Source organism: Stegostoma tigrinum, chromosome 25 (assembly GCF_030684315.1).
Source record: "Stegostoma tigrinum isolate sSteTig4 chromosome 25, sSteTig4.hap1, whole genome shotgun sequence".
Classification (NCBI taxonomy): Eukaryota; Metazoa; Chordata; class Chondrichthyes; order Orectolobiformes; family Stegostomatidae; genus Stegostoma; species Stegostoma tigrinum.
In genome coordinates, this window is record NC_081378.1 from 33568654 (window position 1) to 33584557 (window position 15904).

The following is a 15904-nucleotide window of genomic DNA, read 5'->3' on the forward strand; positions in this document are numbered from 1 at the left end:
ATTCCTTCACATCTTGATTTTAACAAAATTCCCTTAAATTCTGTTGTTACATCCCTCAGTTCAAGATTCCCGTGTTAGGGAGAATGTCTTCTCAACCATCTACAGCATCATACCCCTCAGCATCTTCTACATTTCAGATTGCACCTCATTCTTCTAAACTCTAAATGAATAAAAGCCTAAACTGTCAGCCACTCTTGATAAATCAATCTCTTCATCCCAGGAATCAGCCTTGTGAATCCCAAGTAAACAGCCTCCAATTCCAGTTGATCCCTTCAACATGCTAGAACTGTACATTGTGAAGACATCTTCATTTTTATATTCCAAATTCCTAACAATGGAGACCAAAATTCTATTTGCCTCCCTAATTATTTACTGCACCTGCATGCTGACTTGTGTTTCACGCACAAGAACATTCAAATTCCTCTGCACTGCTTGTTTTTCATATGTCTCTCCATTTCAACAATAGCCTGCATTTTGATACTTCCGACCAAAGGGCATGGCCTCACTTTACTACGTTAAACTGCATCCGCCAACTTTTTGCCCACTAACTCAACAAAATTATATGCCTTTTCAGATTCCTTATGCCTTCACCACAACCTGCCCTCACACTTATTTCTGGATATGTGCATACATTGTACTCTGCCCCCTCCTCTAAATCATTAACAGTTAATAAATAATTGAAACCTATTAGTTAGGTCCTAACTTACTACTTAGGTATTTAAAGACCCATTAATCCCAACTCAGTTATATGTTTGTTAACCGATCCTCAACCCATGCTAATACACTATCCCAACATACTTTGAGCACCTATCTTGTACAATAGTGTTTTATGTGACACATTATCAGATACCTTCCAGAAACCCAAAGTGACAAGTCCTCTTATCAACTGCCTTTTATATCCTCTAGGAACTCCAATGTCATATTAAACATTTGCAAAGTTGAAACTGTAACAGAATCCAGCGAGTTCTGGAACATTTTCACTGATGTCTTCGGTCAGATGATGTCGTCTGTTCAACCTCTGTTTCAAATGCTAGGATGCAAGCAATCAGGCAACATGTCTTCCTCAGTCCCAATAGCATATCAAATACTCTGTCTGTCATGATATAGGCTATTACAAGACATTTCTTGCCATTAGCATTTGGCTTTTCTGAAATCTTCAGGTCATTTATGGTGTCTTCCAATAAGATCATTGCAAAATAACACAGTAAATAATCTGCCATTTCCCTGTTCCAGATCATCAATTCCACATTCACATTCAAAAAATGTGTCACGTCCACTTCAACTACCGTCAGAGGGTCTAGCTGTTACACTGCATGTTTTTAGCCAATTTACCTACATAATTGATTTTCACCATTTTTATTAGCATTTCGCTCATCATCACTCACTGCTCCAATAAGACAACATGGTATGTACAACTCACAATGTGTTCCAGTAATAATGGGAACTGCAGATGCTGGAGAATCCAAGATAACAAAGTGTGAAGCTGGATGAACACAGCAGGCCAAGCAGCATCTCAGCAGCACAAAAGCTGACATTTCGGGCCTAGACCCTTCATCAGAGAGGGGGATGGCGACAGGGAACTGGAATAAATAGGGAGGTGGGGGGGAGGCGGACCGAAGATGGAGAGAAAAGAAGATAGGTAGAGAGGAGAGTATAGGTGAGGAGGTAGAGAGGGGATAGGTCAGTCCAGGGAAGACGGACAGGTCAAGGAGGCGGGATGAGGTGGTAGGTAGGAAATGGAGGTGCAGCTTGAGGGGGGAGTAAGGGATGGGTGAGAGGAAGAACAGGTTAGGGAAGTGGAGACAGGCTGGGCTGGTTTTGGGATGCAGTGGGGAGAGGGGCAGAACTGGGCTGGTTTTGGAATGCAGTAGGGAAAGGGGAGATTTTGAAGCTTGTGAAATCCACGTTCATACCATTGGGCTGCAGGGTTTCCAAGCAAACTCATATTCCTCCATTTCCTACCTACCACCTCATCCCACCTCCTTGACCTGTCCGTCTTCCCTGGACTGACCTATCCCCTCCCTACCTCCCCACCCATACTCTAGTCTCTACCTATCTTGTTTTCTCTCCATCTTCGGTCCACCTTCCCCTCTCTCCCTATTTATTTCAGAACCGTCTCCCCATTCCCCTCTCTGATGAAGGGTCTAGGCCCGAAATGTCAGCTTTCGTGCTCCTGAGATGCTGCCTGGCCTGCTGCGTTCATCCAGCTCCACACTTTGTTATCAACAAATCTAGCTTGATGGCTTTGGTGCACTAAGAGATATACCACTTAGAACGCTATCAATACCATTTAACACAATGAAGGATGTTTTGAGGTTAGTAGCAGAACTTCAACTCCAAAAGTCAGATCTAATGGCCACTCCTGCCAACACAGTTATCAACAAAGAAATCTACTGTTCTAAATCACCAAGGGCATAGATGATGTCATGTAGGTACTTTCACCCCCCCCCCCCCCCCCACCAAGTGCATTCTGCACCCCTGCTATCCTTGATACTTCTTCCAAATGGTGTTCAACATAACCTATGAATTCAGCTGCTAAGGGAAAGCAGTAAGCATAAAAGAAAAGTATTTTCTTGTCTATTTATGGCCTGTGTCTGACCGACTTTCTGGGATGCAAACAATTTCCCCTTGTCATTCTCTTCCAATCATATACCACAGTACCTCTCAATGGAGTTTAGCATGCTTCGGTACAGTTCTGTTAATGACTACAATGCACTTGTTTGACTTGTCATTGATATAACAAACCATTTGTTCCCATTGCGAGAGAAAGAGTAGCATTAATGAGAAAATAGTGCCACTGCTGCACGTGCAGTTGTATCTGTTAAGATATTGCATCATTAGCGAAACACAACACTTAATGAATATCCTCCATGGTTCTTTCATTCATTGGAGAGTAAAGCTCTTCAAATGTCTTACTGTGCAGAGGAGCAAATACCTAATCATTCTATATCCAAACAACCAAAGGAGGAGATTAGACTAAGAGCAGCCAAAAGGTTTTCTTCCAATCTCACGAAGTTAAATGATAAAGTTTAGGTTGCATTCTACTACTCACTTCAATATACAATGCTTCATGGTGTTAAACCTTCAAATACAAGTTACCCAATCACTTCAATTAAGTGGACTGTATGCTGATCAATTGAGTATTGACCTGTTACTAAGGACAAACCTGCAACACTACAATGATTGAGTTTGAAAGAAGCACTCTGATTTTGGACACCCATGCCACATGCCAACTGGTAAAGGCACTGGACACAAACATACCCTTGGTGTTGATTCTCCTGTTATTGAAGACGACTTTACCAAGTCAACTCATTTTTTTGTTTCATGCATCTAAACCCAATGAGCTAAATCAAAACGAAATGCACATATGATTTTAATCATTTGATAGTCTGATTGGGCCATTTCAGAAAGCAGTCAAAATTTAAAACGTTTTGAAGAGACTTGAAGCTCGAGTTGTGGAGGGAATTTTTGATTTCTTCAAGCTAATTGTTCATACACAAGTACTATACGGGACAGACCAACAACGCTTCATGGGAGACGCACTGTTGATCTTACCTAGCGTGGTTACAAAATGCCTGCAAACCAACCTACCAGCTCAGCTAACAAATCAAACAACCCCATTCATAAACCGAGCTACACGTCTATTCAAAAACTTTCAACACCTTCGGGCACAACATGCTCAAACTAGCCCAATGATGGGAAAAGGGTCTAGGCCCAAAACGTCAGTTTTCCTGCTCCTAAGATGCTGCTTGGCCTGCTGTGTTCATCCAGCTCCACATCTTGTTATCTCAGATTCTCCAGCAGCTGCAGTTCCTATTCTCTCTGATCCACTGGTGGGAAACCTACCCTATCTGATGGACCGCCACCCGCAAGCAGTTTTATTTCTTATATGAATGCCTCAAGACCATGCCACAAGTAATGCCACACAGCATAAAGCAAAAACCACCTCTCAACACCCACAAGCACGAAGAACAGCAAAAAAGAACAGCCGCAGAATGCTACATCATCAACAATACCCATAACTGTCTTCCCAATTATAAGCAGGAAATTGTGCACCAAAAATTGTCATAATCAGACTCGACCAGCCAAGAATAGACTGCAACACTGGAACAAGCGATGACTATCAAACAGCACACAATGAAGACAAAGAAAAGACTGGCCCTAAAGGAAAAAACTAAGCAAACTCACCCTCAGCAACAACACGGACAGAGAAGACCCTTGGATAAGAAACCTCTGACCGGCCACACTCAGGTACTGAAAAAGCTGCCCTGACACGCGGACTAAATGACAGAGACGCGAGTAAAACTTGCCACGCTAGGATCCACTTTAAAAAAAAGCGGACTTTCAGATGAAACCCAACAGACCATTAGACTACAGTGCCAACATTGAGCGGAAAGAGTGAAGCTAATACCCTGAACACACTGGAAAGGACGGTCTGAGGAGGACTCAGGAAAGACAAAAACATTGTGATCCTGCTTGCAAACAAGGGACACATGACCGTCATTCTAAACAAACATCAAGAAAGCACAAACGGTAACAGATACCTGGAGTTACCATCAGATGGCGACAGACCCACACACCACAACTGAAAAACCAAATCACTACCACCCGAAGGAAATTACACCAGACAGGGGAAATGATCAAACACGGCCCACTTCTATGGACTCTCCAAAGTACACAAGCCAGGACTACCCCTCAGACGCACAGTCTCCCTCCAGGGTACACCATCATGCAGACTAGCTGAAGAATTACAACGGGAACTGGCACACTCAGTGAACTGCTCAACCCACTGTATCCACGCAGCACAAGAATTCTTCAATATCAGAGTCCAGAATCGATGAGGACAAAACTATGACCTCCTTGGACATCCCCCTAACCAAGGAAACACTGGACAAAACAGTAATGCCAACCCCCTACAACACCAACACCATCAGCAAGAAGAGCACCCATAAACTCCTAGATTTATGCCTCACAACCCACTTGGTCTTCAATGGCTAGGTATGCAAACAAATCAACAGAATACCCATGGGATCACCCATATCAGGGCTTGTAACTGAAGCAGGAAAGCAAAGACTAGAATGGACAGCCCTTCCTACTATCCAGCCATAATTATGGGTCCGTCATGTAGGATAACATATTTGTCATTATCAAGCACACAAAACTGGAGAAAACCGACCTACTCATCAACAACATCGTCCGTGACATGAAATTCACCAGGGAAGAGGAGAACAACCACCGACTTTCATTCCTGAATGTAAGGTTGAGTGAAGGGCCAATGATGAGCTCCAGGCCAGTGTACACAGGAAGGCCACACATACAGACCAAATACTTAATTCCAAAAACAACCACCTCAACAACCACAAACGAAGCTGCATCAGGACTCTGTGCAAAAGAGCCATAACACACTGCAGCATCCCAGAACTGCGCAAAGCCAAAGAACGCCTCATCAGCATCTTTAAAAACAAGGGCTGCCCAAAAAGCGTAGTCTGCAGGTACTTACTCAACAGACAACAACAGGAAGACACAAATACTAGTGACTCTGCCGTACATCAAGAACGTTTCAGAGCTGACCACCAGATACCGAGCACGAGAAATCGTGGTAGCACACAAACCCACAGCTACACTATGATAACTGCTGACAAGAACAAAATATCCCATATCCACAACTCACAGGACCAGTGTTGTGCATAAAATCCCATTTAAGGACTGCCACAAACACTATATTAGACAGACCAGGAGCAAAGTAGCTCAGGGAACACGAGCACCAACTAAATATCACGAGACCAACTATCACCCATTTTGACACACTCTGATAAAGGTGACCAACACTTCAACTGGAACAACACAAGCATCCTCGGACAAGCCAACCAAAGACATGCACGAGAATTCCTATAGGCCCAGTACTCCAACCGAAACTCCATCAACAAACGTGTGGCCATAGGCCCCTCCATATACCAGCCACTACGAAGCAGAACTGGTAATGAGTCCAGCTGCCACACCAGACCAGACCCACATAAATAACAAGCAGGACACACCAACAATACTTCATCGTAGGCACACTGATGATGTTACCTAGTATGGTGACAGAACATCTGCAAACCAATCTACCAGCTCGGTGAACAAATCAAAAACCACAGCAGCTAAAGTTACTGCTTATTGGAATCAAGTACAGGTAAGAGCTAAGGGCAGCAGTTTCCTACACTAAATGATACGAGACAACTTGTCAGGTTTTTAAACAGTATTCCAAACACACTGTGCTCCTCATTATGAATAACACATTTTAAATTCAAAGCTTTAAGCACAGGTCTCTGTTGTATTGTTCCGGTGATACAACCACTACCTTATTGTGCACTGTCATTAGAGCAGACTCAGACACCTGCTGCAGAACTTTGGACAAGTTGCGGATCACGGCACAAAAGATTTATCTGCAAGTGCCAAACGTGCAGCTGACAGTGTCACTCACAGATGAAGCAGAGGTCGAAGTAGATGGCCTTCATGAGGGATAAGCAACAAAACTCAATTCAAAATTTAAGATGGTGCTGCAAATGCCAACAGTCTGCTTCAATCTCCAATGGAAAGAATACAATTAATACAAACAACATGTCACAAGTTAAGATGACAGTTCCAGATTTTCCAGATGCTTAAACTGGAGGAAACCACAAATTGGCCAAGAATGGTTGTCAGTCGAACCAACTGATGACTGAGAATGAGGGCTGCTGGACAGATTGAAAAATGCCTCCTTCGTACACATGGAGACAGATCACATGCAAGTTTTTTGATGCTGTCACCAAGCAGCTGCATGTAAAAGAGAAAACTAAAACACCAGAAGAAAAGAATCCTGAGAGGACTCCAGACATAAAGTGCAGGACAAGACAAGTAGTCATTTCTAGACATGCTTTGGCTACTTTTCAACAGTTAAGAATGAATCATGCAAGAGCAGACTCATTGACCTTAATAATCAAGTAATTATCAGAAAATGATGGCAAGCATTAAAGGGTGTTCAAAAGTACAAAGTGCTCAATCAACACAGAAGATAACATCTAAGATTCAAGATTTTAATGCAGGAATGAAACTTGATTGGATAGATGCAAACACAGTTGTGAGAAACCTAAGTACAGAGTTGGCAGACCACATTTCAAGAAAGATGCAAAGTTTGACACTGAGAGGCTGATTTGCATGGACTATGTTTTTTTTAAAATGGTGGGGGTACTTCTGAAAAGCAGAGGTACCCAAGTGAAGAAACAACTGTTAATAGTTTGAACGTAAGCCTGAAATTAAGTTTATGGTCAACTGTGATGTGTTATTCATAACAGCTCTTGGATCTTTCTGAAGTCATATGTAATTACAATGTCAGTCTATGCATTGTAATAACAAATATACATTATGCTGAGAGTGAAGAGAAGACAAATTGCTCATTACGTCAATATCTGCAAAACTTAGAAGCTCACATCACTGCAAAGGGCTAAACATCACAAGGACCAGTTAATATTAGGAGGTGACTGTAGTTGTAGTTGGTGTTTTTCGAAGGCAACATCATACAAAAGAATAAACTTTTGCTTACTGTTTTGGATACAGAGAGAGCACAATAGGGATTAATGTTCAAAGTCCTGGTCAAATATCTCGCATCAAAGATATGATGGGATGAATGGCCTCATTTTGAGAGCTAATTTTATGAATTCTTGAGATGTTCTAATATATTTCACCATTTAATATGAATTTTTATTTCCAAGGCAGATTCAGTGTAATAGGCTCCACAATTAGACACACACAGTTGAACTGTGCACTGCCATCATCCTATCATAAAAACCATTCCTGATCGACAATTACCAGGTAATAAGTCAACTTCCTCACCCTTTTTACAACCTTCAAGCAATTGTGGATAATGGGCCTCAAGATCACCCCAATACGCAAATTTAAGATGTGACAGGGTTCTGCAGCCCAACTCAAGTCAGTGTTTCATAAATGCTTGCATTCCAATAATCCTTATGATTTAGTGTACCAGTCCATGATATTTTAAATGATACATGCACATCGTCCCTATATATCTTCAGGCCTCCAGTGTTCCTACTTTTTCCACTTTTACAAGCCCATTTAGGCCTAAAACTAATCATCTAATTTAAAAGCACTGAATTTCATTTGAAAACATTCTCTCCATTGATTTGCTCTATTATTCTATCTTTCTAACGTTATACTTGAAACCTAAACTGCTTTCAATCTTTGTATCATCAGCTAACTTGAAAATGCACTTTTTATTCCATCACTTATGTATTTATGTAGTCAATAGTTGAAGCCACAGAAGAAGTCCTCATGTCATCACTAAATGTGCCCTGCTGATTCTATAATTTGTGTCAATTCCTACTGCTGCAATTTTAACTTGGTGTCTTGAATAAAATTATCAAACATCAAGCAGCCAGGTCCCTAGTTAGGTCCGGGCATCTGATGATGAATGTGACAAGTGACATATGACCACGGTGACAAGTGAAGTCCTAGCACAGGACCCTGCGGCACCAGCAGCAGCTACAATGGTGAGTTTGGTCCAGTTGGCAATGGTGGAGTTCATGGTGGCAAGATGGCAACAGAGTGGTGACTTGGTTCCAATGGTGAATCGTGGTTGCAGCAGTGTCATCAGTTTAGCAGCAGGGACTTGAGGCATTGGGGTGGAGGAGCCTGGATCCAGGCCCATGGCTGAGGTAAAAGTGGGAGCTGTTCTGAAGAGCCCCTAACTTTATTGAGATAAGACTATAAGATGAGCTTCATTGTTTTATTTTTTCACTTTATATTTATTTGCGTTTTAGCTTATCTTCAGGTTTAATATGTTTCAGGAAAGTCTTCCACTCCAGGAAATCCCAGAATCCTGGGTGGCCTTGGCAGAAGAGAAGGAGGCCCATACAAGCCTATCCAATTCAAGTAATACAGCTGTCTAACTTTGAAATATATCGCCATTTCTGCATGGTCACTGGGTCAAAAATCTAACTCCCTATCTAACTGCTGTATATATGTAACACCAAGCGACCATTTAAGTTTGCAGCTCACCACCACTTTCTCAATCCTTAATGTGCAATGGAAAATTACGGATTGCCTTATCAGTAGTATCCAAACTCCATTCATGAAGAATAGCATTTCAAATGACAAAAACAAATTGCTGGAAAAAAACATCAGCAGTTCTGGCAGCATCAAACATGAACTCTGATTTCTCTCCACAGATGCTGCCAGACCTGCTGATTTTTTTCCAGCAATATGCGTTTTTGTTTCTGATTTCCAATATCCACAGTTCTTTCATTTTTTTTCAGCACTTCAGTCAGATCAGACAAACGGGTTAAATCAATATGCTTGATACACTAAAGTCTGTCCCTTTCGGTATTAGAAAAGCTATGTAATATCGAAGTAATCAACCAAAACACAGCTCAAAGCAAGGTGTAAAGCAGTGGTTATGCAAAAGCAACAGCTGCAGGAGAATCATGAAGAGGGGCGAAGCATTAAACAGGTGGAAGCTTCAACGGTTCAAAGTTAATGATATTATCAGTCTTTAAAGACAGTACTTTTAAATGGTGCAAACACAAGTTAACAATGTCTAAGTATACTAAACAAACTGCATGCAGAGATGTTCAATTACTTCATTGTGGAAGCTTTGCTTGGTCTCATTAAAGTATCAGGAGACAAGTTCCCTCAATACCAAGTTCTGTTCAGTGCCAAAAGACAATTAATTAGAACCACTGCTGAGGTTAACACTGAAATGTTACTGGAATACAGATGCATTTCCAAGTAAAATAATTCCAATTAGCCTATTGCCACAGTGAAAAGGCAGACTGAAAGAATGCCTGGATAAAAGTACCAGTTAAAAAGAATATCTTCAACAAAACAATTGTGCTGCTGTCCCTTAGGGCAAGCCTTTTCCACACGATCACAAGTCACCAACAGTAGAAATGAAACAAAAACAAATAAGAAAACATGAAAGCGTAATCTGGTTTATTTTTACTGAAAACCTAGTTTAATGCCAAATTAAACAAATGAAAGGCACAAACAGTTAATTTAACACACTAATTTAGCTCAGTGAATTGTCGCACTTGTTAATACACTGACACATTAAAAATTTTTCCAACTCGATACAGAATGTTTATTTAAGTTAATATTCCAAATGTTATGCAAGTGTTATGTGCAGCAGGCAGCTCGATAGACCAGCAATGCATGAGGTGGTGCAACATCGACTTGATTCTCCAGCCGAAGTGAAATGGAACAGGGCAGGTGAACATTATTCAGCTTTTTTTCGTATAATCCAATGTAAGTGATAATCAAATAATCACACAAGTGTCAACTTCTTACTAGTTAGCTGAAAGAGTGAATTATACAGTGAAATCAGTGTTTTTTCTACACCATTCAATCACCACTGGTCGATCACTTATTAGTTCTCTCACCTTTTGCACAGAAGCTTGTTGAAAGAGAGGAATAAGAGGATTAGTTCTTGGAATATCAATATGAATCTGTGAATAAAGAGAAAACAAGTAGCAGAGGCCAATTTATTACTGGTGGTGACATTTGCTAGCGTTTCAGCTGTGGCTCAAAGCCAAGGATTCTAAGCTGTGAACAGTCGTGCCATTTGTTTAGGAATGCTCAAAATTTTGACAAGTTATTATTCAAGGTTAAATGTTCCTTGAATACATTTAGCAACAGAGCCAACCTAACAACTCTGAATCCTAGCTTTTGGTCATGCCTGCTATGCTTTGCAGAGCTGGGTGAATCAAAAATACCAATATCTCATAGGTTTATGAATGTTCTGATCGCTTTTGTATGAAACAGTTTCAAGAACCATCCACATATAGTACAATCAGCAAATGCCCTAATATTCAGTAAGCCTTCTGACAGTATATTTTGACTCAGTTACAAAAATGTAAAGGTTAAGTTATGTGCTATAATCAATGGATGATAGCAGCACGTGTGCATTAGAACGAATTTGATGGGCAAGGGCAAAGCAAAGGAACACTATCATTCTGACTGGGATTCACAATATTTCCACTGGAGATTGGATTCTTTTCCTTGAACTACATTTGATAATTTACTTCCTTGACTCCAGGTGACTGTAACAACAGCATAGGTCTTCCGCATCACTTTGCTAGAACGTTAAATTGCAAGCAGTTGACAGCACCACCATAACTTTTTTGAAAAACTTCATTTTTACGTGCAATCTTTCTGCTTAGCATGATTCTGATTGAGAACTGGACACCGAGAACTGGAGCCTGAGAACTTTAAGTCCAATTGTGATCTTCAGCATCCAAAATCATTCAACTGCCAAGTCTGTCAATTTCTACACAAACAGTGCATAGATAGACATACAAGTATGCATGCATTTATATACAGGGGAAGTTACATGATAAGTTTTAGTATGAGGAAACATTCAAGTCAGTTCTTGGGATTGAAGATAAAGGTGATGGTTTGAAGCTACACTTGCAATCATGTACCACAATTGCATACTTCATAAAACCTAAGCTTTGCTATCACTCACTAACTTATTAATACATATCAACAGCATTAAAAAGGAGAGTCTTGCTTCCAAATAAATGTCTTTACACTCCAGTATCCAAAGGAAAACAAAGCTTAATATAACTACTCTTCCATTTTCTACAACCAACCCATAACGCAAACTGTCTTTGGCCCCAAAGACACATCTGGTGGTAGAAGAGATCACATTCCAATATTTTTTTAAAGTTGTGAAGCTCCAACCATCCTGGAAGTATACTGATAACAGTTGCAGGTTGATAAGCTGCACAAACTGACACAGATCAAGCTGCTTTCTCCATTTTTGACCTAGAACGGCACAATTCAAAAAAAGCTTCCATTGTTTTCCTATTGAAAACAGGCAGCGCACGTTTCAATGGGTGCGGTACTAACACAACAAAATCCAAAAATGTGCAATTTCCATTCAGCAAAACAAGTCTCAAATATTCTCTTAGTACTCCAACTGAGATCATACATGGGGGGGGGGGGGGGGGTGGAGAAGGGAGGAGAAGGACGAGGACGAGGACGAGGACGAGGACGAGGAAGGGAGAAAGACACATCCAAGCACAACTGAAACACAGAAAATGTTTCTCTGAATCTTAGCTTTGCAGTGTGGTCATACCCCGAACTGAACAAGAATGTCCATTATCAATCGAAATTATTTATTCCTACAAATTTACAGCAGCCAAAATGATCAGTGACAGATGTAGCACCGACTACTGCAATTTCAGCCAAGTGGAGTACGCCAGTCCAAACCTGTGATTTTCCTACCAACACCAATAAGGGCAACAGCCAATTAGGGCAATGTTGCCAAAAGCAGAGATACAGTTCTTGCACTTGACCTCTGACCTGTAGTTTTGTCTTCAGAGTGGCTTATTAGAAAAAAAAATTTATGAAATCAAGTCCAAATAGGCAGTCCTGTACTAATTTTGTGGATGATTCTCAAATCATGTTTCATCATTAATACACATTAAATAACGTAATATTTATACCAATTTTTAAGTATGACAAATAATGGTCAATAAAATAACTTATACATTGCACTGATTTTAAGTAAAGCAATTGGTCAAATGATAAACCCAGCTCTATAAAAATCAAACCATATAGCCATCTACAAAAGATTTAGTTATGAAACTGATGGATGAGACAGGGAAAAGATCTTATTTTACTTGATTCCCAAAGCTCTTACCTCTCTTACTTTTGGTTGTAGTATTAAACTCTCAGGAGTCATACGAGGAATATCTATGGCAATCTGATGGTTTAGAAAAACAGTGAAGTTTCAGGAAAAAGTTGTCTGAAACATTTTTCCATTTTCTGAACCTAAAAACCATAAAGTCTAATGGCTTTTAAATATTAACTAATGGCCCAAATGTTTCTCCAATATATGAAATCAACATCTAAAAGAGTCAATTTTTGGCAGGCGTGAAGTGGCATATATGCTGTCTGCACCATTGCAGGAAATTCTCAGCCAATACTTTTGCTTATTTTAATGCAGCCATGACTAACTTTAAAAAAACTCTCGCTGTTTTAGAACACAAGGAAAATGGAATTCAGAGACAACAAGGTGTAGAGCTGGATGAACACAGCAGGTCAAGCAGTATCAGAGGAGCAGGAAAACTGATGTTTCGGGTCAAGACCCTTCTTAAGAAAGCTCAAATCGAAACATCAGCTTTCCTGCTCCTCTGATGGGGCTTGGCCGGCAGTGATCATCCAGTTCTGTATCTTGTTATCTCAGATTCACCCGCATCGGCAGTTCCTACTACCTCAGAAATGGAATGCAGTTTGTCCATAGTTGAAATAACCTGTAAAACGCTGTACACAAAGCAACATGTCTTCCTTAATTAATAATTAAAGACTCAAATTTTAAATTTCGTCTTCTGATTGAAAGGTGATCACATTCTAAGTATGGTGGCTGAACTCATTGAACCGCAAGTGGCTTAATAGTTAAAAGCATTTTTATCTATTTACCACAGTTAGATTATTGCAGTCATGTGAATCTCCCCATAAATATATATGTTATGTATATCTTACACAGCATTTGCCTGGCATACTGCTGTCGTAAACCAGAGAAACATTCAAGATACATGGATAGAGCAGGGACAGGAATGGTTGTTGCAGGTTCCGGGATTTAGAAGTTTCAGTAAGAACAGAGAAGATGGTAAATGGGGCGGACGTGTGGCATTGTTGGTCAAGGACAGTATTACAGTTGCAGAAAGGATGTCTGGGGACTCGTCAACTGGGATCAGTTTTTGTCCAGAGTGTGCAGGAGGGCTTCCTGACACAGTATGTAGATAGGCCAACAAGGGGCGAAGCCACATTAGATCTGGTACTGGGTAATGAGCCCGGCCAGGTGTTAGATTTGGAAGTAGGTGAGCACTTTGGTGATAGCGATCACAATTCTGTTATGTTTACTTTAGTGATGGAAAGGGATAGGTGTATACCACTGGGCAAGAGTTATAGCTGGGGGAAAGGCAATTACCATGAGATTCGGCAAGATTTAGGGAGCATAGGATGGGGAAGGAAACTGCAGGGGATGGGCACATTAGAAATGTGGAGCTTATTCAAGGAAAAGCTCCTGTGTGTCCGAGATAAATATGTACCTGTCAGGCAAGGAGGAAGCTGTAGAGTGCGGGAGCCATGGTTTACGAAGCAGGTGGAATCTCTGGTCAAGGGGAAGAAGGCGGCTTATGTTAGGATGAGATGTGAAGGCTCAGTTAGGACACTTGAGGGCTACGAGGTAGCCAGGAAAGACCTAAAGAGAGCTCAGAAGAGCCAGGAGGAGACATGAGAAGTTGTTGGCGGATAGGATCAGGGTAAACCCTAATGCTTTCTATAGGTATTTAAGGAATAAAAAGAATGACGAAGCTAAGATTAGGCCCAATCAAGGATAGTAGTGGTAAATTGTGTGTGGAGTCAGATGAGATAGGGGAAGTGCTAAATGAATATTTTTCAACAGTATTCACTCTAGAAAACGACAATGTTGTCGAGGAGAATACTGAGATACAGGCTATTAGGCTAGGTGGGATTGAGGTTCACACGGGAGACGTATCAGAAATCCTTCAGAAGGTGAAGATAGAGAAGTCCCCTGGGCCAGATGGGATTTATCCTAGGATCCTCTGGGACGCCAGGGAGGAGATTGCCGAGCCTTTGGCATTGATCTTTAACTCGTCATTGTCTACAGGAATAGTGCCAGATGACTGGAGGATAGCAAATGTGGTTCCCCTGTTCAAGCAGGGGAGTAGAGACAACCCTGGTAATTATAGGCCAGTGAGCCTTACCTCAGTTGTTGGTGAAGTGTTGAAAAAGGTTATAAGAGATAGGATTTATAATCATCTAGAAAAGAATAAATTGATTAGGGATAGTCAGCACGGTTTTGTGAAGGGAAGGTCGTGCCTCACAAGCCTTATTGAGTTCTTTGAACAGGTGACCAAACAGGTAGATGAGAGTAAACCGGTTGATGTGGTGTATATGGATTTCAGCAAGGCGTTCGATAAGGTTCCCCACAATAGGCTATTGTACAAAATGCAGGGGAATGGGATTGCGGGAGATATAGCAGTTTGGATCGGAAATTGGTTTGCTGAAAGAAGACAGAGGGCGGTAGTTGATTGGAAATGTTCATCCTGGAGACCAGTTACTAGTGGCGTACCGCAAGGGTCGGTGTTAGGTCCACTGCCGTTTGTCATTTTTATCAATGACCTGGATGAGGGCACAGAAGGATGGATTAGTAAATTTGCAGACGACACTAAGGTCACTGGAGTTGTGGATAGTGACGAAGGATGCTGTAGGTTGCAGAGAGACATAGATAAGCTGCAGAGCTGGGCTGAGAGGTGACAAATGGAGTTTAATGCAGACAAGTGTGAGGTGATGCACTTTGGTAGGAGTAACCAGAAGGCAAAGTACTGGGTTAATGGTAAGATTCTTAGTAGTGTAGATGAGCAGAGAGATCTCGGTGTCCATGTACACAGATCCTTGAAAGTTGCCACCCAGGTTGACAGGGCTGTTAAGAAGGCATACAGTGTTTTAGCTTTTATTAATAGAGGGATTGAGTTCCGGAACCAAGAGGTTATGGTGAAGCTGTACAAAACTCTGGTGCAGCCGCACTTGGAGTATCGTGTACAGTTCTGGTCACCGCATTATTGGAAGGATGTGGAAGCTTTGGAAAGGGTGCAGAGGAGATTTACTAGGACGTTGCCTGGTATGGAGGGAAGGTCTTACGAGGAAAGGCTGAGGGACTTGAGGCTGTTTTCATTAGAGAGAAGGTGGTTGAGAGGTGACTTAATTGAAACATATAAAATAATCAGAGGGTTAGATAGGGTGTTTAGGGAGAGCGTTTTTCCTAGGATGGTGACGGCCAGCACAAGGGGGCATAGCTTTAAATTGACCGGTGAAAGATATAGGACAGATGTCAGACGTA

At 41.3% G+C, this 15904-nt stretch overlaps 1 protein-coding gene across 5 annotated transcripts in view; it reads right to left on the reverse strand.

Annotated features, from left to right (window-relative positions):
• The window catches only part of tbc1d22a (TBC1 domain family, member 22a), a 365864-nt gene that overhangs the window by 248079 nt on the left and 101881 nt on the right, over positions 1-15904 (reverse strand). For 2 of the 5 annotated variants that reach the window (XM_059654624.1, XM_048554224.2), the window contains exons 7-8: positions 12680-12742; positions 10413-10478 (exon numbers count right to left, since the gene is read on the reverse strand). The exons of 1 other annotated variant lie outside the window; for it this stretch is intronic. In XM_059654624.1, coding sequence (XP_059510607.1) covers positions 10413-10478; positions 12680-12742 — 129 coding nt within the window. The remainder of the gene's footprint in view (positions 1-10412; positions 10479-12679; positions 12743-15904) is intronic. 2 more of the 5 variants (XM_048554225.2, XM_048554226.2) reach the window with 2 other exon arrangements.